This window comes from Mobula hypostoma, chromosome 2 (assembly GCF_963921235.1).
Source record: "Mobula hypostoma chromosome 2, sMobHyp1.1, whole genome shotgun sequence".
NCBI classification, from domain to species: domain Eukaryota; kingdom Metazoa; phylum Chordata; class Chondrichthyes; order Myliobatiformes; family Myliobatidae; genus Mobula; species Mobula hypostoma.
In genome coordinates this window covers 170,840,958-170,865,864 of record NC_086098.1, presented here as the reverse complement: position 1 = coordinate 170,865,864, position 24,907 = coordinate 170,840,958, and the positions used below count along the sequence as shown (strand labels likewise).

The following is a 24,907-nucleotide window of genomic DNA, read 5'->3' as shown; positions in this document are numbered from 1 at the left end:
CCCATCGGAACTAGCTGGGGTCTGCAAGTGGGGAAGTCGAGGATCCTGTTTCACAAAGACATATCGAGGCCCAGGTCTTGGAGCTTATTGATTAATTTTCAAAGGATGATAGAGCGTGGTGCTAAAGACTCTCACAAATTTCCATGGATGTGGAGAGCATCCTACCTGGCTGCATCACTGTCTGGTATGGAGGGGCCACTGCACTGCAGGAGAAAAAGCTGCAGAACGTTGTAAACTCAGCCAGCTCCTTCATGGGCACTAGTCTACACAGCAATGCCTCAAAAAGGCAGAATCCATCATTAAGGACCCCCCTCACCCAGGACATGCCCTCTTGTCACCCATTGCATCAGGGAGAAGGTACAGGAGTCTGAAGACACGCACACAAATATTCAGAATCAGGTTTAATATCACTGGTACATGTTGTGCAATTTGTTATTATGTGACAGCAGTACATAATAAAAAGTGAATTACAGTAAGTATATATATTAAATAGCTAGGTCAAATAAGTAGTATGTTAGTGTTCATGGGTCATTGTCCATTCAGAAATCTGATGGCAGAGGGGAAGAAACTTTTACTGAATCACTGAGTGTGTGCCTTCAGGCTCCTGTACCTCCTCCCTTTTGGAAGCAATGAGGAGAGGGCATGTCCTGGTGATGGGGGTACTTAATGATGGATGCCGCCTTTTTGAGACATTGCTCCTTGAAGATCTCCTGGATACTGTGGAGGCCTGTGCCCATGAGGGAGCTGACTGAGTTCACAACTTTCTGCAGTTTCTTTCGATCCTGTGGCAGTGGCCCCTACATACTCGACGGCAATGCAGTCAGCTAGAATCCTCTCCATGGTACACCTGTAGAAATTTGCAAGTGTCTTTGGTGACATAAAAACAAATTGTTTAGGCGTTGAGTAGCTGTGTTTAATTTCCTTCATTATAATTAGCTGGGTGTAAAGTTTTTGGGATAATGTCAGGCCGTGAAGTCTGTGATTGGTGGAGATTTTTCGAGTGGTCAATGTTGTACTGTGGTCAAGAGAGTTGTCAGAGTAAATCCCATTGGAATTGGTTTATGATTGTCACATGTACTGAGATATAGGGAAAGGTTGTCTGGTGTTGTGTTCCTATAGATCAATTCATTACACAGTGCATTGAGGTAGTACAGCAGAAACAAGAACAGAATGCTGGGAAGAAATGTAACAGTTACAGAGGAATTGCGGGCAGACAATAAGCTTGCAAGATCATAATGAAATAGAGTGTGAAGTCAAAGGTCCACCTTATTGTACTCGGGAGCCATTTAACAGTCTTATAAAAGTGGGGTGCACATTTTTCTCTACCAAGTGAGGTGTAAGGTGCTCCTTCCCTCCGCTAGCCTGCAGGTCACCCTTGGGCAAAGTGTAGCACCTGCTTTGCCCCGATCTGGGTCATGTGAAGCCATGGGAGCAGGTGGTGGATGGTCGTATGAACAGGTGGTGCATATCACAAGTCCTGGTTATGCAACCACTGACACCAGGCAGACAATCTCTGAAGAGTATTGATAATGGCCGGGGTCACCCGTCTTGTAAAGACACTGCCCAGAAGGCGGCAATGGCAAACCACTTCTGTAGAAGAAGTTGCCCAGAACGACTGTGGCCAAATACCATGATCGCCCACGTCATATGACATGGCACACGATGATGATGATATAATAGTGGGGCAGAAACTGTCCTTGAGCCTGGAGGTATGTGGTTCCCGGCTTTTTTTTACCTTCTGCTTGATGGAAAAGGGAGTAAGAGAGAAATGTCTGCGGTGCGTGGTGTATCTGATTATGCTGGCAGCTTTACTGAGGGAGTCCATGGAAAGCAGGTTGGTTTCCGTGATGTAGGCGGAATGCAAACAGCAATCCCTGGTGAGAAAATGAAGGCCAGGGGAAACCATTCAGTGTCTTATTGTGATGACAGGAATAAGGAATGAACTGCATTATTTTATTTGGACTGCGAGAGCATAACTATAAAATGTTGGCCAGAGTAATCAGCTGGCCAACTCGCTTTGGCTCCTAGTCCAGGAAACCTTAAATTTAAAAATTCGCACCCATACTTTCAGATGCTGCATTACTATCCTTCTATCTGTGACCGCTCTCCTCAGAATCAGAATCAGGTTTGATATCACCAGCTTATGTCGTGACATTAGTTGGCTTTGCAGCAGCTGTGCATTACAATGCATAAAAAAATTATAAATTACAGTACGTATCTGAGAGATATATAATAGTAAAATTAAATAAATAGCGCAAAAAAAGTAGTGAGGTAGTGTTCATGGGTCCAATGTCCAAAACCTGAATTACAGTAAGTGTGTGTGTGTGTGTGTGTGTGTGTGTGTGTGTGTATATCTGTACCTTGTTCCTGATAGTAACAATGTGAACAGGGCATATCCTGGGCGATAGGGGTCCTTAATGATGGATGCTGCCTTCTTGAGGCATCCACCCAATTGTGGTCTCTTGCGTATCGTATTGGGTTCATAGATTAACACAACAGGGTAATGGACAATCCAGCCCAATTGGTCCATGCTGACCACAGCTTTGTTCCTGCCAGTGCTCAACACATTACTCTCTAAGCCTGTCCCTTCCATGTACCTACCCAAGTGTCTCTTAAATGTTGCCGTTATATCTGCCTTGACCACTATTGCTTCATTTTTATTACTTGATCCCTGACCTCAAAAGCTCCCTCTCTCCATCCCTCTCTATCTCCTTGCTCCTCTAAGATGCTCTCTTTAAATGCTCTCACTCCCTGCCCAAAGCACCAGCTCCAAACTTTGCTTGACGACACTCAACTGAGGCATTTGCAGTGAAAGTGAAATGTAATGTGCTATTTTATTTGTTTAGAGATTCAGCACAGTAACAGGCTCTTCAGTCCCAACACATTCTCATTGCCCAATTACACCCATGTGACCAATTAACCCACTAGCCTGGAATGTGGGAGGAAACCAGAGCACGCAGAGGAAACCCATGCGGTCATGGGGAGAGCGTACGAACTCCTTACAGACAGTGGCAGGAATTGAACCTGGGTCTCTGGTGCTGTAAAAGCGTTATGCTAACCACTACACTACCATGCCATCCCCAGATCTGCTGGAAAAGGCAGGCCATGAATCAAACGTTGACGGGCCACCAGCACTTGAGAGGGTTTCTCAAACTATCACACGTACCAAGGTACAGTGAAAAGCTTGTCTCGCATGCTGTTCATACAGATCAGATCATTATACACAGTGCATTGAGGTAGAATAAGGCAAAACAATTTCAGAATGGCACCAAAATAGTGCAGTGCAAGGTGCATAATGTATTGAATTACCTTTTAACACAGGGAAACGATGCAATAGCTGGAGTTGACTGATGTTGTGTGACGGAAATGGCTAATGAAAGAGGAGAACACAGCCCACGCATAAAGACCTCCCTTCCATCTAGCAATTAAAGGAGGGATGCCACTGGAAAGCAGCATCCATCATCGAAGACCCCACCATCCAGGCCAAGCTCTTTTCTCGCTAAAGTTACAGAAACCTTAGGTCCCACACCATGTTCAGGAACAGTTATTACCCTACAACCATCAGGCTCCTGAACCATTGTGGATAACTTCACTCATCTCAACACTGAACTGATTCCACAACCTCTGAACTCACTTTCTAGGACTCTACAATTCATGTTCTCAGTGTAATTTTCTTTATCTGCACAGTTTGTCTTTTGCACATTGGTTGTTTGCCAAGTCTTTGCTTATGTTATAGGTTTTCATAAATTGTATTGTATATCCTTATTTTCCTGTAAATGCCTGCAAGGAAATGAATCTCAAGGTGGTAAATGGTAACGTCTATAGCACTGTATGTACTTCGATAATTTAATTTGAACTTTGCAACTTTCCTGCTATGATGGAAGGTTAATATTCCTCCTCGTGTTTTTGGTCAAATATTCTGCTGACTTCAGAGCAGACGTTGCCCACCTTTCTTTATGCCTTGGACTCCTGCTATTAACTGAGGGGTCCGTGGCCCCTAGGTTGGGACCCCTCCTTTAGAGACTGGTACAGTGGTGGTGGCCCTATAGCAGGACAGACTGCATGTTTAACAATCAGAGCACCTGTGCCTTTTTACATCTCTAATATGTGATCAGGGTGGCGGGGTGGAGACGCGTCTCTACCAAAGGAGGTGTAAGGCTCTCCTTCCCTCCGCTAGCCTGCAGGTCACCCTTGGACAAGGTGTGGCACCTGCTTAGCCCCTGATCAGGGTCACGTGAAGCCATGGGACCAGGTGGTGGATGGTCGGATGAGCAGCTGGTGTATATCACAAGTCCTGGTTATGCAACCACTGACGCCAGGCAAACAATCTGAAGAGTATTGATAATGGCTGGGGTCACCCATCTTGTAAAGACACTGCCCAGAAGAAGGCAATGGCAAATCACTTCTGTAGAAAAATTTGCCAAGAACAATCATGGTCTTGGATAGAGGGAAGATCATGAACATCCATGTCATATGAGAGGATGCACAACAAATAAATATGTGATCTGTGATGGCTAGAGGTAGCTTGAGAAAGCCCAATGACTTTGGCCAAAGCCCTTAAAGTTATAGAGGAATTCAGCATGGATACAAGCCTTTCAGCCTAACGAATCCATGCTTTCTCTCTTCACCAGTAGTGTCTTCCTCATCATTCACCGGAGAAGTGTGAGGTGGTACACTTTGGAAGGACAAACTCCAAGGCAGAGTACAAAGTAAATGGCAGGATACTTGGAAGTGTGGAGAAGCAGAGGGATCTGGGGGTACATGTCCACAGATCCCTGGAAGTTGCCTCACAGGTAGATAGGATAGTTAAGAAAGCTTATGGGGTGTTAGCTTTCATAAGTCGAGGGACAGAGTTTAAGAGTCATGATGTAATGATGCAGCTCTGTAAAACTCTGGTTAGGTCACACTTGGAGTACTGTGTCCAGTTCTGGTCGCCTCACTATAGGAAGGATGTGGAAGCATTGGAAAGGGTACAGAGGAGATTTACCAGGATGCTACCTGGTTTAAAGAGTATGTATTATGATCAGAGATTAAGGGAGCTAGGGCTTTACTCTTTGGAGAGAAGGAGGATGAAGGTGGTAGATGGTAACGTGTATAGTACTGTATGTACTATGTATGATACAGGTGTACAAGATATTAAGAGGAATAGATAGAGTGGATAGCCAGCACCTCTTCCCCAGGGCACCACTGCTCAATACAAGAGGACATGGCTTTAAGGTAAGGGGTGGGAAGTTCAAGGGGGATATTAGAGGAAGGTTTTTTACTCAGAGAGTGGTTGGTGCGTGGAATACACTGCCTGAGTCAGTGGTGGAGGCAGATACACTAGTGAAGTTTAACAGACTACTGGACAGGTATATGGAGGAATTTAAGGTGGGGGCTTATATGGGAGGCAAGGTTTGAGGGTCGGCACAACATTGTGGGCCGAAGGGCCTGTACTGTGCTGTACTATTCTCTTTTCTATGTTCTGTCTCACATCTGTTGTTAATTGCAAGCCATGGATTACTGTGGTTAATCGATAAGACCATTACAGTGTAGCTTGTGACTCTCATCTGATGATTTTTCTCCCTCCCTGTCAATTTCTTTGGGAGGGAGATGGGATATTTTTGCTCATCATGGTTCATTGACAAGACAGCTCCCTGATTGTCCTTGGGAAGGTGATATTGACTTGAATCCTTGAAGTTCAAACTACTTTTATTGTCCAACTATGTACACGCAGTACAACCTTGGGATTCGTCTCCTTACAGGCAGCCGTGAAACGAAGAGACTCAAAAGAACCAGTTAAAAGAAAAGATCGTCAAGCACCCAATGTACAGAGAGAAAAAAAAATGAATCATGCTAACAATAAACTCAAGCAAATAGCGTTCTGAACTGGAGTCCATAAGGAAGTACTAAATCAAGTGTGTACTGGGCAGTTTCCAAGTATGTTTCAGAACCCCTGTGTGCTGTGTGACAAGGGGGTGTCCTGGTAAATGACAGCATGCTTCTTCCCCTGCAGTACAGCTGTGATCCAGATGCTTGTATTCAAGACATGCTGGCAGTTTTGTGGTTCGGCTACTCGGTTAACTGAGTTAGTACAATGGTGGGATTTATTATGCTTGCAGGCCACTAACTTGTGAAACCGTGTTTCCATTTAAAGACAAGCAATACAGTCAGTAAAATGTTGCAACTGTACAAGATGTTCAGATCTGCAGACAGCTAAAGACACAGGAGATGTGTAGGGAAAGAATTTTTACACAGTGAGTGGTGGGCATCTGGAACGGGTTGCCAGGTGCACTGTTGAAAGCAGATGTGATAGAGGCATTTCAGGGGCTTTTCGATAGAATCATGAATATGCAGGAATCGAGGAATATGGAACATGTTCAAGGTACATTTATTATCAAAGTATCTATGCAGTATAAAACTCTGAGATTCATCTTTGCCAGATAGCCACGAAACAAAGAAAACATGGAAGCTATCCAAAGAAAAGCATCAAACCCCCCCCCACACCCCATATGCAAAAAAAGTCCAAGTGAACTACATTCTAATCCATGAATCGCAAACCCAGACCTTTGCTATTATCCTCCACCAGCACTGAGGAAGAGAGAAAGAGATCACTGTAACTCAGTGGTCTTCCCTCAGGAGAAGTGAGCAAGAGACCGTCACACGCTGACACACTCTCCAGTAGCAACGAGCAAGAGGCTAGTAGACGGTGCTGAACACTTGCTCGCCTTCCGCACTCATATTGATGTTTCAATCTTCCTCGATGCTTTGATCGGCGAGGAATGGAATTGATCTGGGCTCGTACCCCATTTCTAACATTCTTGACCTCAAGGCCGCTTGCCTTCTGGAATCTTCTCAGAGACAGCAAAGAGCCAGATTGCTCAATTGATCTACAAACTATAGATCACAGGCTCTGAAAGAACCAGAAACGCATTTAAAATACAAAGAAGACATGAAGTAGATCGTTTTATGGACTATCTGGAAGATGTCACCCGAGGTAGCATTGTTTGTAAGTGGATCTTGATCGGATGTGCAGGCAGAAAGCATTTAGTTTAGTTTGACATTATATTAAACTGAGGAGTTCAATACCTCAAACTACAAGGGATGCAGACTAACATCTTTTTGCCTTTTATTTCACTTTTAATTTTTTTAGCTTATTTTCATGTTAGCACTGTTATCACATTGTAAAGAACTTTGAACTACGTTGTCAGTGTGAAAAGGGCTCGATAAATAAAGTTCTTATTCGGATTATTATATTCGGCACAGGCATCGTAGGCTGAGGAACCTCTTCCTGTGCTGTACTGTCCTACGCTCTATCTGGGGATCGTTAGTTGGTCTGTGTGTGGAGGAGTGTGTGTTGTATCTCTAGGGGTATTAATTTTCAGCGATGCGTGTATACCCACTCAGTCTCCTTGGGGAAGTGGCAGTACTGGGGGGGGGGTGCAAAGGAGACTCACCAGATGTTGCCTTGAGTTACAGGGAGAGGTTGGATAGACAGCTTTGCTGCAGGACACGTGCATGGATAGGAAATGTTCAGAGGGATTAAGCACAGTCAAATAGGATGAGCTCGGGTAAGCACCTTGGTCGGCATGAACAAGTTGGGCCGAAGGGCTTGTTTCTGTACTGTAGAACTCTACGCCTTTAAAATACCAGAGATTCTGTACTGTAGAACTCTACGCCTTTAAAATACCAGAGATACTTTAACAATTATACAAATTGTAAGTAATTTTTTATAAATAAGTGATACAATAAATAAATATAAATATAATATAAAATATTAATGTATATATATTACATATACGATGCACGGTAGTATAACAGTTGGCGTACTTTACAACACAAGCGGTCATGGTAAGGGTTCATTTCCCACCACTGTCTGTAAGGAGTTTGTACGTTCTCCCTGTGTCCACACGGGTTTCCTCCGGGTGCTCCAGTTTCCTCCCACAATTCAAAGATACATGGGTTAGAGTTTTTAGGTTGTGTGCATGCTATGTTGATAGCGGAAGATATACGGGTTAGTTTTTAGGTTGTGTGCATGCTCTGTTGATAGCGGAAGATATACGGGTTAGTTTTTAGGTTGTGTGCATGCTCTGTTGATAGCGGAAGATATACGGGTTAGTTTTTAGGTTGTGTGCATGCTCTGTTGATAGCGGAAGATATACGGGTTAGTTTTTAGGTTGTGTGCATGCTCTGTTGATAGCGGAAGATATACGGGTTAGTTTTTAGGTTGTGTGCATGCTCTGTTGATAGCGGAAGATATACGGGTTAGTTTTTAGGTTGTGTGCATGCTATGTTGATAGCAGAAGCCTGGCGGCACTTGCAGGCTGCCCCAAGCACAATCCTCGGACTGTGTTGGTTGTTGAGGCAAACGACGCATTTCACTGTATGGTGTGATGCACATGTGATGAAGCTAGTCTTAAATCTTAATCATAAATATTATAATATAATATAAATCTGCTCTGCTATCAGATTTGTGAACAGACAATAAATTTGTGCACGCTACCTCTAATTTTGCTCTCTATTTGCATTAGTTATTTAATATATACATACATATACAGTGCCTTTAAAAAGCATTCACCCCCCCCCCCGCCATGGTAATTTTCATGTTTTATTGTTTTACAACATTGAATCATAGTGGATTTAATTTGGGCTTTTTTGATACTGATCAACAGGAAAAGACTCTTTTGTGTCAAGGTGAAATCAGATCTCTACAAAGTGATCTAAATTAATTACAAATATAAAACACAAAACAACTGATTGCGTAAGTATTCATCCCCTTCAGGTCAGTATTTAGTAGAAGTACCTTTGGCAACAATTAACCTTGAGTCTGAGTGGATAGGTCTCTGTCAGCTTTGCACAACTGGACACTGCAATTTTTCCCCATTCTCCTTTACAAAACTACTCAAGCTCTGTCAGATTGCAAGGGGATCGTGAGAGAACGGCCTTTTTCAAGTCCAGCCACAAATTCTCAATTGGATTGAGGTCTGGACTCTGACTTGGCCACTTCAGGACACTAACTGTGTTGTTTTTAAGCCATTCCTGTGCAGCTTTGGCTTTGTGCTTGAAGTCATTGTCTTGCTGGAAAACAAATCTTCTCCCAAGTTGCAGTTTTCTTGCAAACTGCATCAGGTTTTCCTCCAGAATTTCCTTGTATTTTGCTGCATTCATTTTACCATCTACCTTCATAAGCCTTCCAGGGCCTTCTGCAGTGAAGCATCCCCACAGCATGATGCAGCCAGCACCATGCTTCACAGTAGGAATGGTGTTTTTTATGATGTGCAGTGTCTGGTTTAGTCTAAACATAGCATTTAGTCTGAAGGTCTAAAAGCTTAAATTTGGTTTCGTCAGACCATAGAATCTTCTTTCAGCTGATTTCAGAGTCTCCCACATGCCTTCTGGCAAACTCTAGTCGAGATTTCATATGAGTTTTTTCAACAGTGACTTTCTCTTTGCCACTCTCCCATAAAGCTGTGACTGGTGAAGCACCCGGGGGACAGTTGTTGTATACGCAGTCTCTCATCTCAGCCACTGAAGCTTGTAACTCCTCCAGAATTGTCACTGGTCTTTTGGTGGCCTCTCTCATGGTCACTTGGTTTTTGAGGATGGCCTGCTCAAATGGGCTGAAAAATGGCAGATGGAGTTTAATACAGACAAGTGTGAGGTATTGCACTTTGGAAGGACAAACCAAGGTAGAACATACAAGGTAAATGGTAGTGTGCTGAGGAGTGCAGTAGGACAGAGGGATCTGGAAATACAGATACAAAATTCCCTAAAAGTACCGTCACAGGTAGATAGGGTCATAAGGAGAGCTTTTGGTAAATTGGCCTTTATAAATCAAAGTATTGAGTATAAGAGTTGGAATGTTATGGTGAGGTTGTATAAGGCATTGGTGAGGCCGAATCTGGAGTATTGTGTTCAGTTTTAGTCACCAAATTACAGGAAGGATATTAATAAGGTTGGAAGAGTGCAGAGAAGGTTTACAAGGATATTGCCGGGACTTAAGAAACTGAGTTACAGAGAAAGGTTGAGTAGGTTAGGACTTTATTCCCTGGAGCGTAGAAGAATGAGGGGAGATTTGATAGAAGTATATAAAAATTATGATGGGTATAGATAGAGTGAATGCAAGCAGGCTTTTTCCACTGAGGCTAGGGGAGAAAAAAACCAGAGGACATGGGTGAAGGGGGAAAAGTTTAAAGGGAACATTGTGGGGGAGGGCTTCTTCACACAGAGAGTGGTGGGAGTGTGGAATGAGCTGCCAGATGAAGTGGTAAATGCAGGCTCACTTTTAACATTTAAGAGAAACTTGGACAGGTACATGGATGAGAGGTGTATGGAGGGATATGGTGCAGGTCAGTGGGACTAGGCAGAAAAATGGCTCGGCACAGCCAAGAAGGGCCAAAAGGCCTGTTTCTGTGCTGTTATGTTCTGTGGTTCTACTTACAGCTGTGCTATATTCTTTCCATTTCTTGACGATTGTCTTAACAGTACTCCAAGGGATAGTCATTGACTAAGAAATTTTCTTGTATCCATCCCCTGACTTGTGCCTTTCAATAACCTTTTCACAGAGTTGCTTGGAATGTTATTTTGTCTTCATGGTGTAGTTTTTGGCAGGATACTGACTCGCCAGCAGTTGGACTTTTACTACAATCAATTGAAACACTTTGACTGCACACAGGTGATCTCCATTTAACTAATCATGTAACTCCTAAAACCAATTGGCTGCCCCAGTGGTGATTTGTGTCATATTAAAGGGGGGAATACTTATGCAATCAATTATTTTGTGTTTTATATTTGTAATTCATTTAGATCACTTTGTACAGATCTGTTTTCACTTTGACACAAGAGTCTTTTTCTATAGATCAGTATCAAAAAACCCAAATTAAATCCATTGTGATTCAATGATGTAAAACAATAAAACATGAAAATTTCCAAGGGGGTGAATTCTTTTTATAGGCACTGTGTATATTCCTTACTGTAATTTATGGTTTGTTTGCATGTATTTCACTGTACTGCTACTGCAAAACAACACATTTTGTGACATTCTGTTGATATTAAACCTGATTCTGGAAAATAAAATCATTTTAAGAGTAAAATACCAAATTGTTGTGGAGTTTGCCTTGCTCTAATGTTCTTCATCTCTCACTTTCCCTCTCCCAGCCGCGCCGAGATGACTCTCAACACGCAGAGAAGCACTGGCCACACTGTGCTTCAAAGGCGTGCCAGTTCCCCTGTGCCCTCGTCTCACCAGCACGCCTGCCCCGTCCGCAGCCTGACCACAGAGAGGGAGCTGGCTGCCTGCCCGGACCAGCCTCACAGACCTCAGCTCGGTTACTCGGTCTCGTGCCAGCCGTCGGAGAGGGAGCGGAGCGGCTGGTCGTCCGACTCAGCAGATTCCGACGTATCCAGCGAGGACTCTGGCTGTGGCACCTTCCGGGTGCTCCTCCTTGGCGACTCTGGAGTGGGCAAGACCAGTCTGGTCAACGTCTTTGCTGGGATTCAGGATGCTCACGGCGAGAACACAGGAGGCAAGATTGGGAAACCTGGGAAAGGAGGAGGCTGTTCAGCCCCTCTAACTTGTACAATCAATTTTCCACTCGATCATGGCTTCACTGCACTGACTTAGTCTCCCACTAATGTTCCATACTTAGGGTGCTGAGGAGATTTGCCACGATGCTGCCTGGATTAGAAAGCATTTCTTATGAGGGGAGGTTGAGCAAGCTAGGGCTTTTCTCTTTGGAGCAAAGGAGGATGAGAGGCAACTTGATAGAGGTGTACAAGACGATAAGAGGCATAGATAGAATGGACATCCAGCACCTTTTCCCAGGCAATGGTGAATACCAGAGGACATGGAGGAAGGTCTAGTGGAGATGCTTGAGGTGGGTTTTTGACACAGTGATGGGTGTGTGGAATGCACTGCTGTGGGTGGTGGTAGAGGCAGATATATAAGGGGAAGGTACAAAACTCTTAGATAGTTATGTGGATGATAGATAAGCGGAGGGCTCTGTGGGAGGAAAGGCTTAGATTGATCTTGGAGTGGGTTAAAAGGTCCATACAACATCGTGGGTTGAAGAACCTGTACTGTGCTGTAATGTTTTATATTCTAACTTCTATGTTGTACCTCAACAAAGTCGTTTCCATGTTTTCCCTTGGTTTCCAACATCCAGACTCCCACATACTGCAGAAGGTAACAGTACGTCACTGGACAGGTCATTTGACCCACAATGTTTTGCCAATCTCCATGCCAATTTATACTCAGTGTCCTCCTCCTGTGCATCATCCATATCCCTCCACTCCCTTGATATTCATGTGTTTATCTAAGAAGGTTGTTATAGCTGGGGTTGGTAATGGGGACAAGCTTCCGCTACCTATTAAATGCTCCCAATGGTGTGTGACTCAAATAGCCTCTGACAACCAAGTCCAGCCCCTGGCCTTCATGTGTGGCTTAGCTACTAAGCCCGGTGGAAATGTATCTATTGACAGGAGAAGGGGCAAAGGCAGGCTACTGGTGCCTTAAAACCAGTTGCTTCAGGCAGACGAGGCTCGTCAGCTGTGGTTGGCAGCTCATCTAGGAGAAGGAAAACTCTGATCTCAAATCTCTGCTGCCTTGTGGCTGTACCCACTCATGGGGAAGGGTTCGAAAGTAAACCCTGAGAGAAAATATGGTACTGGAGTCCCTAGAGTTCAGTGCTGACTGGCAACTCCTGTGATGCTGCTGGTACCAAACTGTATATCGGTCTCTGCCGTTCCTTTGGGTTATCAGATGCGTGGAGAGGGGGAGCCTGCTACCTTGGCAACAGCTTGCTCTCCATGTTGTACTGCCCGGGTTTGCGTATCTAGACAGCTAGGACACAGTATCCATGGTCAACTCTGACTGACAGAGGCCCTCACCTCACATCAAAAAACACCTTAAACTCCGCCAAACTGTTTGTTTCCACTACTATCCCTGGTAACCCATTCTTGGCATCAACCACTCTCTGCATTTATATATAACAAAAAAAAAACTTGGCCCTCACATCTCCTTCAAACCTCCACCTCTTCCCCCTCCCCCACCACCCTAAAACTCATGCATTCGTCCATTTGAAGATGTACCTTACAATCTGAACATCTGAGAAGTCTATTTCAAATTTAAAGTTTTCTTCCCTTATTCTGATTGCCCAACCAAGAGAAATAGCTTCCATGGCAACACACACAAAATGCTGGAGGAACTCAGCAGCCCAGGCAGCATCTATAGAAATGAATAATCAGTCAGCGTTTCAGGACTGAGGAAGAAGCTAGAATAAGAAGGTGGGGGGAGTTGGGGAGTACAGGCTGGCAGGTGAGGGGGAACTTGGGTGGGGATGAAGTAAGAAGCTAGGAGGTGATAGGTGGAAGGGGTAAAGTGTTGAAGAAGAAGGAATCTGATAGGAGAGGAGAGTGGACCATGGAAGAAAAGGGAGAAGGGGGGAACTAGAGGGAGGAGAAGGGGTGAGAGGGGACCCCTAATTAATTACTCTGCGAGTGGCTAGACTTTAGCACCATTGAGACAAGGGGCCCAAAGCACGACACAGGTCATTTCCAGGTGGGCAAAAGGGAAAGGATTAGAGGCCTGTTCAGAGGGAGTAGAGGAGGGGAAAGCTGTGTGGATCAAAACCATAGACCCTTATCTGTTTCTATGATGGAAATTTTGGCCACATTTTTAAAAAAGAAAGTTTGTAATCTCACTCGAGGAGTGCAGAGAATGGCAACGGGACACAGGAGGAAATGGCTAGCCAGACAAAAATAGGGGCAGCTAGAGAAGTTGGAGCTATGTAGGCATCATTTCTATAAATACATTATGCTGATATGGCTGTACAAGGTGCAGGACTGAAGAACTGAACCTTCAACGTTCCTGGGAGCAGGCTTTAAATACATTGACCCACTACACAGGCCAAGTTGTCTGCTGTAGGAGGTGAATCATAGCATAGCTAACCCTGTTCCATCTAATCCCCAAAGGTTTATACGTCTAGAATAAACATCTTACCATAGTCCCATGGTCAGACCGATCTGCAGAGTTTATACATCTAGAATAAACATCTTACCATAGTCCCATGGTCAGACTGATCTGCAGAAGTAGAACGTACACGTGACTGTCATTGTCCTGGTAACCATATAAGAACTGAACTCAAGCGTTAGGAATCTCCACTTTCTACTCCCTGTATCACTGAAGGGAGGTCCAATCGGTCCTCCCCACTAGTCTCCCTCCCGGCTGCAGGAGTGCTACGCCGAGAAGAATCTTGGCCCAAAACGCCGACTGTCTATTCACTTCCATAGAAGCTGCCTGACCTACGGATTTGTGTGTGTGATGCTCAAGACTGGTGTCTTGGTGTGTGGTGAATAGACAATGTGTGCAAGATGTTGGTGAGACCACATTTGGAGTACTTGTGTGCAGTTCCACTCGCTTGGCTGTAGGAAGGATGTCAAACACAAGAGGCTCTGCAGTTGCTGGAAATCTGGAGCATCACACATTTGCACACTTGCACACTCTCGCACACACTCACACAATCTCGCACAATGCTGAAGGAACTCAGCAGGTTAGGCAGCATAAATGGAGAGAAATAAACAGCCGACATTTTGGGCTAAGGCCCTTCATCAGGATTGGAAAGGAAGGGGGCCATAATAAGAAGGTGGGGGGAGAGAAGGAGTACAAATTGGCAGGTAAGTGAAGCCTGGTGAGGGGAAAGTTGGTTGGGTAGGTGGGGAAGTGGGTATGAAGTAAAGAGTTAGGAGGGGATAGGTGGAAGAGGTGGAAGAAGAAATCTGATTAGAGAAGGCAGTGGACCATGAGAATGTCATTAAGCTGAAAAGAATGCAGAGAAAATTCACAAGGACGTGGCTGGGAGTGGAGGGGTTGTGTTATGGGGAGAGACTGGATAGGCTGGTACTTTTCCTCCTTGCGGCATAGGCAGCTGAGGGGCGACCTTGTAGAGGTTTACTAAATAATGAGGGGCATGATTAAGGTAGATGATCAGTCTTTTCCCCAGGGTTGGGGAGCCTAAAACTAGAGGGCATATGAGGAGAAAGATTTATAGTGGACCTGAGGGATAACCTTTTCATCCAGAGGGTGGTAGATACTTGGAACAAGCTGCCGGAGGAAGTGGTAGACTGCACTATTACAAAGTTTACAAATGACATTTGGACAGTCTCTGAGTATTGCAAATGTGGCTAACCTAAATATTCAGAGCCACAACATGACTTGCTGACATTTGTACTCACCTTGACAACGGCAAGCATGTTGTGCACCAACTGAGATCAATAAATTCCCCACATCGTCACCCTGACAAAATTAATCCAAGCGACATTCCAAAAAAAAAGGTCTTGGCCTGAAACATCGACTGTTTACACTTTTCTGTAGCTGTTGCCTGGTCTGCTGATTTTCTCCAGCACTTTGTGTTCACTACTTCCAAACAAATGTGCGAGTTGTCAGGTTAATTGCCCACAGAAAACTTCTCCCGATAAGTAAGTGGGTGATAAAACCTCGGGGATGTTGATAGGAATGTGGGCAATATCAAAAATGGGATTAGTATAGGTGTAACTCTCGCTTCGGCTAGTGGCTTAATATAGGGGATGATAGTCTCCGGCCCAGCCAAACTTAAGAAATCTCGTTTGGGTGGATGCTGCGTGATGTGTCCCCTGTTACAAATCAGTACCATGAAATAACAAACAGTACACAGTATGCGATTAAATAATTGAGCTTTATAATTCTTAATTTGACTATATGGTTAGTAAAGAAAACAAAAAAAGGAAAGGACCCTTTCTCATGAAAGAGTCTATTGTGCAATGTTGGAGCTCACTGATAAGGCCGTTCGTCCACCATCGACCTCCTCCGATCATCGCTGACCTTCGGACCCTCACTCCAAGTCCGCTCCGTCCGGCGGTCTACCAACTCTCTCCATTCGCGTCTTCTCTCCTCATCTCTCCCCGGCGAATCCCCGGCTCCCAGACACGCAAGAAAGAACATCCCACTCATTGGCTAATATGCCCCATTATTTCTAGTCATAACCCAAACATCGCTGCTACAGAGAAACCATTACCTCAGCAGTGAAACATTACAGAGAAGCCATTACATTAGCAGTGAAACCTTACAGTGTGTTACATAGGATTAGTGTAACTCGGTGCTTGGTGAGTCAGTGCAGATGTAATGAGCTGAAGGGGCTGTTCTTGTGATTTGTCTAAGACTCTAAAACATGTGTTCCCAACCTGGGGTACACAGACCCCTCAGTTAATGGTCGAGGTCCATGGCACAAACAAGGTTGGGAACCCCTGTTCTAAATTGACTTAGAGGGTGGAAGTTCAACAACAATAATATTGAGCAGTATAGCTCAGGGCTATGCCCTTTGGCCCACAATGTGCCAAACCAATTCAGCTAGTACTTAATTATCTACTAAACTAATCTCTTCTGCCTACACAGTGTCCATGTCCCTCCAGTCATGTGCCTACCTAAGGTCCTGCTATTTGCCTTTACCAATTTTGCTGCCACCTCTGGCAATACATTCCAGACACGAAACACACTCTGTGTTTTTAAAAAAAAAGTCTTCCTTCCTCCCACATTAAATGCATGCCTGCTCATATTAGATATTTCAACCCTGGGAAACGATGTTGAGTGTACATATTCTATATCATTCGTTGTGTGCCATGTCGTACAATGTTAACACTTTCATTCCCAGAATCATCCTCTGCACCTTCTCCAATGCCAGCACATCTTTTATTAAACAAGGGGCCCAAATCCATATGTCTTCATCATTGTACGGCGTGGGCGATCATGGTCTCATGGCCATGATTGTTCTTGGCAAGTTTTTCTTCAGAAGTGGTTTGCCATTGCCTTTTCCCAGGCCATGCCTTTACAAGATGTGTGACCCCAGCCATTATCAATACTCTTCAGGGATTGTCTGCCTGGCGTCAGTGGTCACATAACCAGGACTTGTGATGTGCACCAGCTGCTCAAACGACCATCCACCACTTCTCCCGTGGCTTCACGTGACCCTGATCGGGGGCTAAGCAGGTGCTACACCTTGTCCAAGGGTGATCTGTAGGCTAGCAGATGGAAGGAACGCCTCACATCTCCTTTGGTAGAGACATATCTCCACCCCACCACCAGTTATGTATGCTCTATACTGTATGTGCCGCTTATAATCTCATAAACTTTCAAGTCTCCGCTCAGACTCAAGACACTGTTATACCTGATTCTTTTATATAATAATATCACTTGAGAGAAATGTCATCATTGATGTTGAATGCATAATATTATAGAAATCCACAGTGGTGTAATTAAAGATTGGATAGTGGGTCCAGGAATGTGTGAGCAAAGACTCATGGTGTCTTGAGGGTGGGTCTTATGAAGAAAGAGAGATGGGAGAGGGACAGGTGGAATGAATGGCAGAGGGCGATGAAAATTTCTGAGGCTAAGAAAAATGAAGTTTTTCTTTATATTTTGAAGAAACCTGGGAGATTTAGAAGCTGCATTCTTTGTAAAGTTGGCTGTTATATTTCAGTGAGCAGAAGGTCAGGGTTTGCTGAAAGGTCTCAGGGCTTTGGGAAACCGGGGATGACAAGGCAATTAATAACTGCTGGGGCCTTTCTTCAGCCTCACTTCAGACCGTTGTAATGGAAAATGTTTCAAAGTGGTAGCTTAACTTTTGATGGAGAGCATGTTCCAAATTAACGAGCTCTTCTATTGGGCAGTCCGCAGGGAAATTTAGAATTTTAGCAATGTGCCTCTTTGTGTTAACCACAAATAATTCCGCTGTTTGCAAAGTAAATTCTTTAGAGATTTGATTCCTGACGAGTCAAATAAAAATAGCTGCCTGAAGATATTGAAGATGTTTCCTTTCAACTCAATAAATTAGGGAAAACTGAAGCAGACTCCTCCTTTGAAACCTCGAAAGTCAGAGATGAAAGATTGGGAATGCCAGCTCTAAGTCCTACATTTCAGAGTTCTTTCCCTAAGTTTTTCTACTACGTTCATGTTCTCTCCCTCCCACCCCACTACCTTAAAGAACTTAAAACCACCTTCTCTCAACAAAGCTTTTAACTACATGTAAAGAATGTCTCCTTGTAGGGCCTTGACATGAAGTTTCTTTGATAAAGATTGTGTTACTTCGCTGTGTAGAGGCCGTACATTACAGAATCAGAAATGGATTTATTATCTATGATATACTTCATGGAATTTGTTGTTTTGTGGCAGCAGAACTGTGTAATACATAAAATATATTATAAATTACAGTACTTAAAACCTGACAGCAGAGGGGAAGAAGCTGTTTCTAAAGTGTTGCATGTGGGCCTTCTTGATGGTAGTAATGAGAAGAGTGAATATCCCAGGTGGTGAGGGTCCTTAATGATGGATGCGGCCTTTTTGAGACATTACCTTTTGAAGATTCCTTAAAGGTGGGGGGCGAAGGCCTAGTGCCTGTGATGGGGCTGGCTGAGATTACAACCCTTGGCAGCTTTTTCCGATTTTGTGCAGTGGCTCCTGAATGCCAGACGGTTTATGCAATCAGTTAGAATGCTCTCCAAGGTGCATCTGTAGAAATTTGCTGGAGTCTTTGGTGACAAGCCAAGTCTCCTCAAACAGCACATCATGCCACCATTTCTGGACCATTATGTTCCTACCATTTCCCTGAAAGCGATCTCATCAGAGTTAGTTCCAGTCCTATTCTGCTATTTTCCTTTCTCGCTCTAGTACACCATCCAATTTCCTTTTCCTGCTTCCACGGCATTTCTGGAATTTGAATATCCATTCTTGTGTGATGACATATCGCTCACATTAGAACACATCTACTTCCTCTGGTCTCCACACTAATGGAGGCAAATCCCCTTTTTCCACCTCGATCAGGGTTTTGAAATTCTGTAGAGTAGTTACGGGCAGCTAAATGTAAGTTATTTATAGAGTCATACTATAGCACAGAAATAGACCCTTCAGCCCATCTAGTCCATGCTGAACTGTTATTTTGCCTAGTCCCATCGACCAGTCTCTGGGCCATCACCCTCCGTGCCCCTCCCATCCACGCACTTATACAAATTTCCCTTAAATGCTGCAATTGGCACGCATCCACCACTCCCACTGGCAGCTTGTTCCACACTCTCACCACCCCCCGAGTGAAGAGGTTCTCCTCCAATATTTCTCCTTTAATCTTTAACCTATGACCATTAGTTCTTGTCTCACCCAGCCTCGGTGGAAAAAGTCTATTCATATTTACCCCATCTATACCCCTCATAATTTTGTATACGTCTAGCAAATCTCCCCTCACCCTCCTACACTCCAGGGAGTAAAGTCCTCACCTAATCAACCTTTCCCTATAACTCAGGTCCTCAACATGGCAACATCCTCGTAAATTTTCTCCACACTTTTTCGATCTTATTTAAATCGTTCCTGTAGGTAGGTGACCAGAACTGCGCACATTGCTCCAGCTTAGGCCTCCCCAACATCTTATACACCTTCAACATAACATCACAACTCCTGTACTTAATACTTTAATTTGTGAAGGCCAGTGTGCTAAAAGATCTCTTTATGAACTTATCTACCTGCAGTGCCACTTTCAGGGAATTATGGATCTGTATTCCCAGATTCCTCAGTTCTATTGCACTCCTGCACTGCAAGTTTTCTCTGTACTCTCAGTTTTATATCTCTTCTGACCAGAACTGTGCACAACACCACAAATTTGACCTCACCAGCATGGAATCCGTGAATTCAGAACTTGCGCCCGCTTCTCATGTTCCTTGAGGGAGGCCTCTGGTATCTCTGGAATGAAGAGCCACATGTCACTCTGGAACTGCTATCTCTAGCAAAAGAATGCAGGGAGACCTATCGGACCCGAGATAGCTCACTCTGGATGCCAAAAATAGAAGGCAGAATTCCAACCACAGCACCAGCACGGGTCCAGATGATGAGTTAAGAAGTATTTTTAAACAAAAGCTAAAGATACCCGGAGGTTATCCCAGCCACCGGCCATGTTAAGCTTTGACTTACAGCCCGAGGCATGTGACCTAGTCATTGGTTGTAATTAAACCCAAGTTCAAGGCCAATTTAGCAACTGCCTCTCCCCACTGTTGCATCAGCAGTTACCCCTGCCCATGGACAGTTTGAGAAATCCCCTCGTGCTGGTGGCTCAGCAAGATTCTATTGGTGGTCTACTTGCTCCAGTAGATTGGGGGACAGCCAGGATGGAATGCGACGGCTTTCTTCTCTGGGGATTGCTGTGCATGTTTCGTGCATCTTTGGCTTGCTGTTACCCTTTCATTCATCCGTTAGGTGTGGTGTCACATGACATGGGTGATCATAGTCTTCCCATGACCGTGGTTGTTCTTGGCAAATTTTTCTGAAGAACTGGTTTGCTATTGCCCTCTTCTGGGCAGGGTCTTCACAAGACGGGTGACCCCAGCCATTATCAATACCCTTCAGAGATCGTCTGCCTGGCGTCAGTGGTCTTGTGATATGCACCAGATGCCCATACGACCATCTACCACCTGTTCCCATGGCTTCACATGACTGATCGGAGGGGCTAAGCAGCTGCCACACCTTGCCCAAGGTGACCTGCAGGCTAGTGGAGGGAAGGAGTGCCTTTGGTAGAAGCCTATCTCCACCTCATCATTTTTTATAGTTTCAGAACAAAAAGCATAAGAATGGGAATCTTAGCAAAAGAAAATGGAGTTGTTTTACTTGAATTGATGTGTCAGTGCAAGAAATGTCACAGCAATAAAAGGTACAAAGTAAATTAAATTTAGTGCAACTTCTAAATACCATCATGGATTTGAGCTAACTTTCTATCTTAAGCTACTGTGACTTTTTAAAATCTTTTTAAGGTGCTTGGAAATAGGTACCAAGGGGATGTCGGGGTAAGTTTTTCACACAGAGAGTGGTGGGTGTGTGGAATGCACGGCCAGTGATGGTGGTGGAAGCGGATACAATAGGGTCTTTTAAGAGCCTCTTAGATAGGTACATGGAGCTTAGAAAAATAGAGGGCTATGTGCTAGAGAAATTCTAGCGCCTGAAATGTGCTGTAGATTTCTATGTTCTATGATACCAGGAGACTTACTCATGTCCTCCTATGGGAGCTGGTTAATGACTTCAATGTCAACAGTAGTGTTACGGTTAAGTAGCTCCTGAAACTGTCCCTTTCATTGAGAATTGATGGCATCATTGTCCTTTAGCAGCCTTTGTCCATCTTTTGAGTGAAGGGATTTGGGCCATACACTGCCTTGGCGGCGATAAAGAAACCCCTGATATCACCAGAGTCAGCAAGCTGCTGTACTTCCAGGCCCCTCTCAGTCCACCACTGATTCTTTATTTCCCTTACTCTAAGCTGGACTATGGCCTTGGCTTTGGAGTAGGCTTCTCTTTTTGCCTTGCAGTTGATGTCCTTCAGCCAGGCACAGAAAGCTTTCCTTTCGTTGTTGATTAGCTCTTCCATTTCATTGTCATTTTCATCAAACCAGTCTTTGTTTTTCCTGGTCTTGTATCCAATGATGTTTTTACAAGTATCAGTGTGGTCATGTGTGCTTCAGTGTCCTCTGGGTACTGCTTTGGGAGTCTTTCAGAAAGGAGCCTAGAGATGTTGTACCTTTGCTCTTGAGGTTGAACCTGGGATGGCTCAGCTTCTTTTGCACTCTACTCGTCCTCATGATTTTGATGGTCATTTGTGAGCGAGTAAGCGGATGGTCTGTTTGGCCATCATTGTGTTGCGAATACGCATGTTGTGAATCAACACGACCCTGAAAGCTGTTTTATAAAAAAATATTTTGGAGGTACAGCACAGTATCAGGCCCACACTGCGCAATTGTACCCATGTGATTAATTAACCTACTAACCCATATGTCTTTCCAGGAACATAGCTAGGACCAGAGAACATGGCTTCAGAATAGAGGGACATCCGTTTAGAACAGAGATGAGGAGTGATTTCTTTAGCCAGAGGGTGGTGAATCTGTGTAATTTATTGCCTCAGAGCTCAAAAATGAAGTGGTGGAGAGGCCTGTGATCCCCTGAGATCCAGAGAGCAAATACTGTTGTGTTTAGCCATCTGGTGCTTAATTCCTGGTAGGGTCTCCCGAGGCGGTAGGGTCAGGGGGGAGGTTCCAGACAAAGACCGATCCAACCAAGACCTCAGCAGTGGAGCTGGCGGAAGATGATGACACATCAGAACGGCAGTGAAGATGGAGGAAGACTGCAGCAGTGAAGAATCTGCAGTCGCCTTGCATCCCATGCCACTGGGCCCTGACCCCGATCTGTCAAGGACTGGTTGGTGGCTGCTCATATATCAGTCTCCCTGCATTAAACATAGTCATGCATAGCTTTTCTCCATTAAGGGAATCCACCCTAATATGGATCCTGGATTGGCCTCTGCAACTACCTGAAGATCCACTGACTGACATCCCTTAGGAGAACATCATACTTGACTTAAGTGATCACATTACTGCCTGAGGCTTTATAAGGGATTGGTCAAAGCGCATTTAGAGTATTGTGAGTTTTGGGCCCCATGTCTCGGAAAGGACGTACTGGCACTGGAAAGAGTCCAGAGGAGGTTCATGGTCTTGGAAATGAAAGGGTTAATATTTGAGGAGCTTATGGCTCTAGACCTGTACTGACTGCAGTTTAGAAGAATGAGGTGGGATCTCATTGAAATCTACTGAATATTGAAAGGCTGAGATAGAGTGGATGTGGAGAGGATATTTCCTTTCATAGGAGAGTCCAGAACCAGAGAACATAGCTTCAGAATAGAGGGACATCCATTTAGAACAGATGAGGAGTAATTTCTTTAGCCAGAGGGTGGTGAATCTGTGGAATTTATTGCCACAGACGGCTGTGGAGGCCAAGTCATTATACGTATTTAAAGCAGAGACGGGGAGATTCCTGATTAGTCAGGGTGTCAAGGTTATATGGAGAAAGCGGGAGACAGGGGCTAAGAGGCCATAAATCAACCATGATGGAATGATATAGCAGATTCAATGGACCAAAATTCCTATACTGTATCTTGTTTTTATTTCAGCTCCACTGACCCGCGTTCAATTCAGCTGCTGACTGTAAGGAGTTTGTACGTTCTCCCTGTGGCCGTGTGGGTTTCCTCCGGGTGCTCCGGTTTCCTCCCACTTTCCACAGATGTACAGCTAGTATGTCAATTGATCGCAGGGGTGTAATTGAGCAGTGCAGGCTCATTGCTGAAAAGGGCCTTTTAATGTGCTGAATGTCTCAGTTAAACAAGATGAGAAGTCTGCTATTCCAGCGTTCCCATGAGCTGCTCTTGCCCAGCCCACAACATCCCACCATCGACTCCTGCATGTCCTGCAGTGAAACAACATTCCACAGCAGCAATAGCAGACAGAATTAAGCATCCAGCCAATTAATGAGGTATTTATCTATTTATTTCATGAGACATAGCGCAGAACAGGTCCTTCCGGCCCTTTGAGCTGGGCCGCCCACCAATCCCCCGATTTAACCCTAACCTAGTCACAGGACAATTTACAATGACCAATTAACCTACCAATCGGTATACCTTCAGACTGTGGGAGGAAACCGGAGCACCCAGAGGAAACACACGCGTCACGGGGAGAGTGTACAAACTCCTTACAGGCAGCAGCGGGAATTGAACACGGATTATCTGTACTGTAAAGTGTTGTGCTAACCACTACTCTACCATGTCACCCATCTGAATAGGTTGCTCACATTCACGTGTTTCAGATATAAGTGTCTGAAATTAGAGACCATAAGTTTAAGGTCGGGGTAAGTGGTTTACAGGAAAATCCCTCAGTCCCCTACAATCCAGCGGAATAAGTCTTGGCCTTATCTGACCTCTCCCTATATCTCAGACTCTGGAGTCATGGCAACATCCTCATAAATCTTTTCTGCATTCTTTCCAGCTTAATAGCAACTTTCTTTTAGCTGGGGGACTAAAACTGAACACAGTACTTCAAGTGCAATCTCACAAGTACCTTGTATAATCGTGACATAACCTCCAACTCTTATACCCAATACCCTGACTGATGAAGGCCAGCATGTTTTCATCACCATATCCACCTATGAATCCACTTTTAGGGAACCATATATTTGGACTTGAAGGTCCTTTGTTCTACAACATGCCCCTGGGCCCTGCCTTTCACTGTTAAAGGCCTTCCTTGATTTGACCTGCCAACGTGCAACCACCTCGCACTTCTACCATATGAATTAAACTCCATAATGCAGCCAATCCTTGATTAAGACCATGAGACATAGGAGCACAATTCGGCCATTTGGCCCATCAAGCCTGTTCTGCCATTCAATCATGGCTGATATATTTTTCCTCTCAACCTTGTTCTCCTGCCTTTTCCCTGTAACCTTTGATGCCAAAGATGAGCTTTATTTGTCATATGTACATTGGAATATACAGTGAAATGTGTCACTTGCATCAACGATCAGCCCGTTCTAGGGATGTGCTGGAGGCAGCACGCCAGTGTCACCATGTTTCTGACATGAACATAGCAACTTACTAGCCCTAATCCTTAGGTCTTTGGAAAGTGGGAGGAACCTGGGCACCTATAAGACCATAAGATTTAGGAGCAGAAGTAAGCCATTCAGCCCATTGAGTCTGCTCTGACATTCAATCATGGGCTGATCCAATTCTTCCAGTCATCCCCACTCTCCTACCTTCTACCCATACCCTTTGATGCCCTGGCTAATCAAGAACCTATCTATCTCTGCCTTAAATGCACCCAATGACTTGGCCTCCACAGCCACTCATGGCAACAAATTCCACCGATTTACCACCCTCTGACTAAAGTAATTTCTCAGTGAGCATGCAGGCATGGTCAAGAGGCACCCGAGGAATCCCACACGCGGTCACAGGAAGAACATATAAACTCCTTACAGACAGTAGTGGGAATTGAACCCTGGTCTTACAACTAGCACTGTAAAGTGTAACGCTAATTGCTACACTACTGCACCACCCTA

At 44.5% G+C, this 24,907-nt stretch overlaps 1 protein-coding gene across 1 annotated transcript in view; it reads left to right on the top strand.

The window, feature by feature from the left end:
* The window catches only part of rem1 (RAS (RAD and GEM)-like GTP-binding 1), a 52,696-nt gene that overhangs the window by 9,219 nt on the left and 18,570 nt on the right, over nucleotides 1–24,907 (top strand). Inside the window, exon 2 of the mRNA XM_063041063.1 lies at nucleotides 11,137–11,504. Within this exon, the coding sequence (XP_062897133.1) occupies nucleotides 11,147–11,504 (358 nt within the window). The 5' untranslated portion in view covers nucleotides 11,137–11,146. The remainder of the gene's footprint in view (nucleotides 1–11,136; nucleotides 11,505–24,907) is intronic.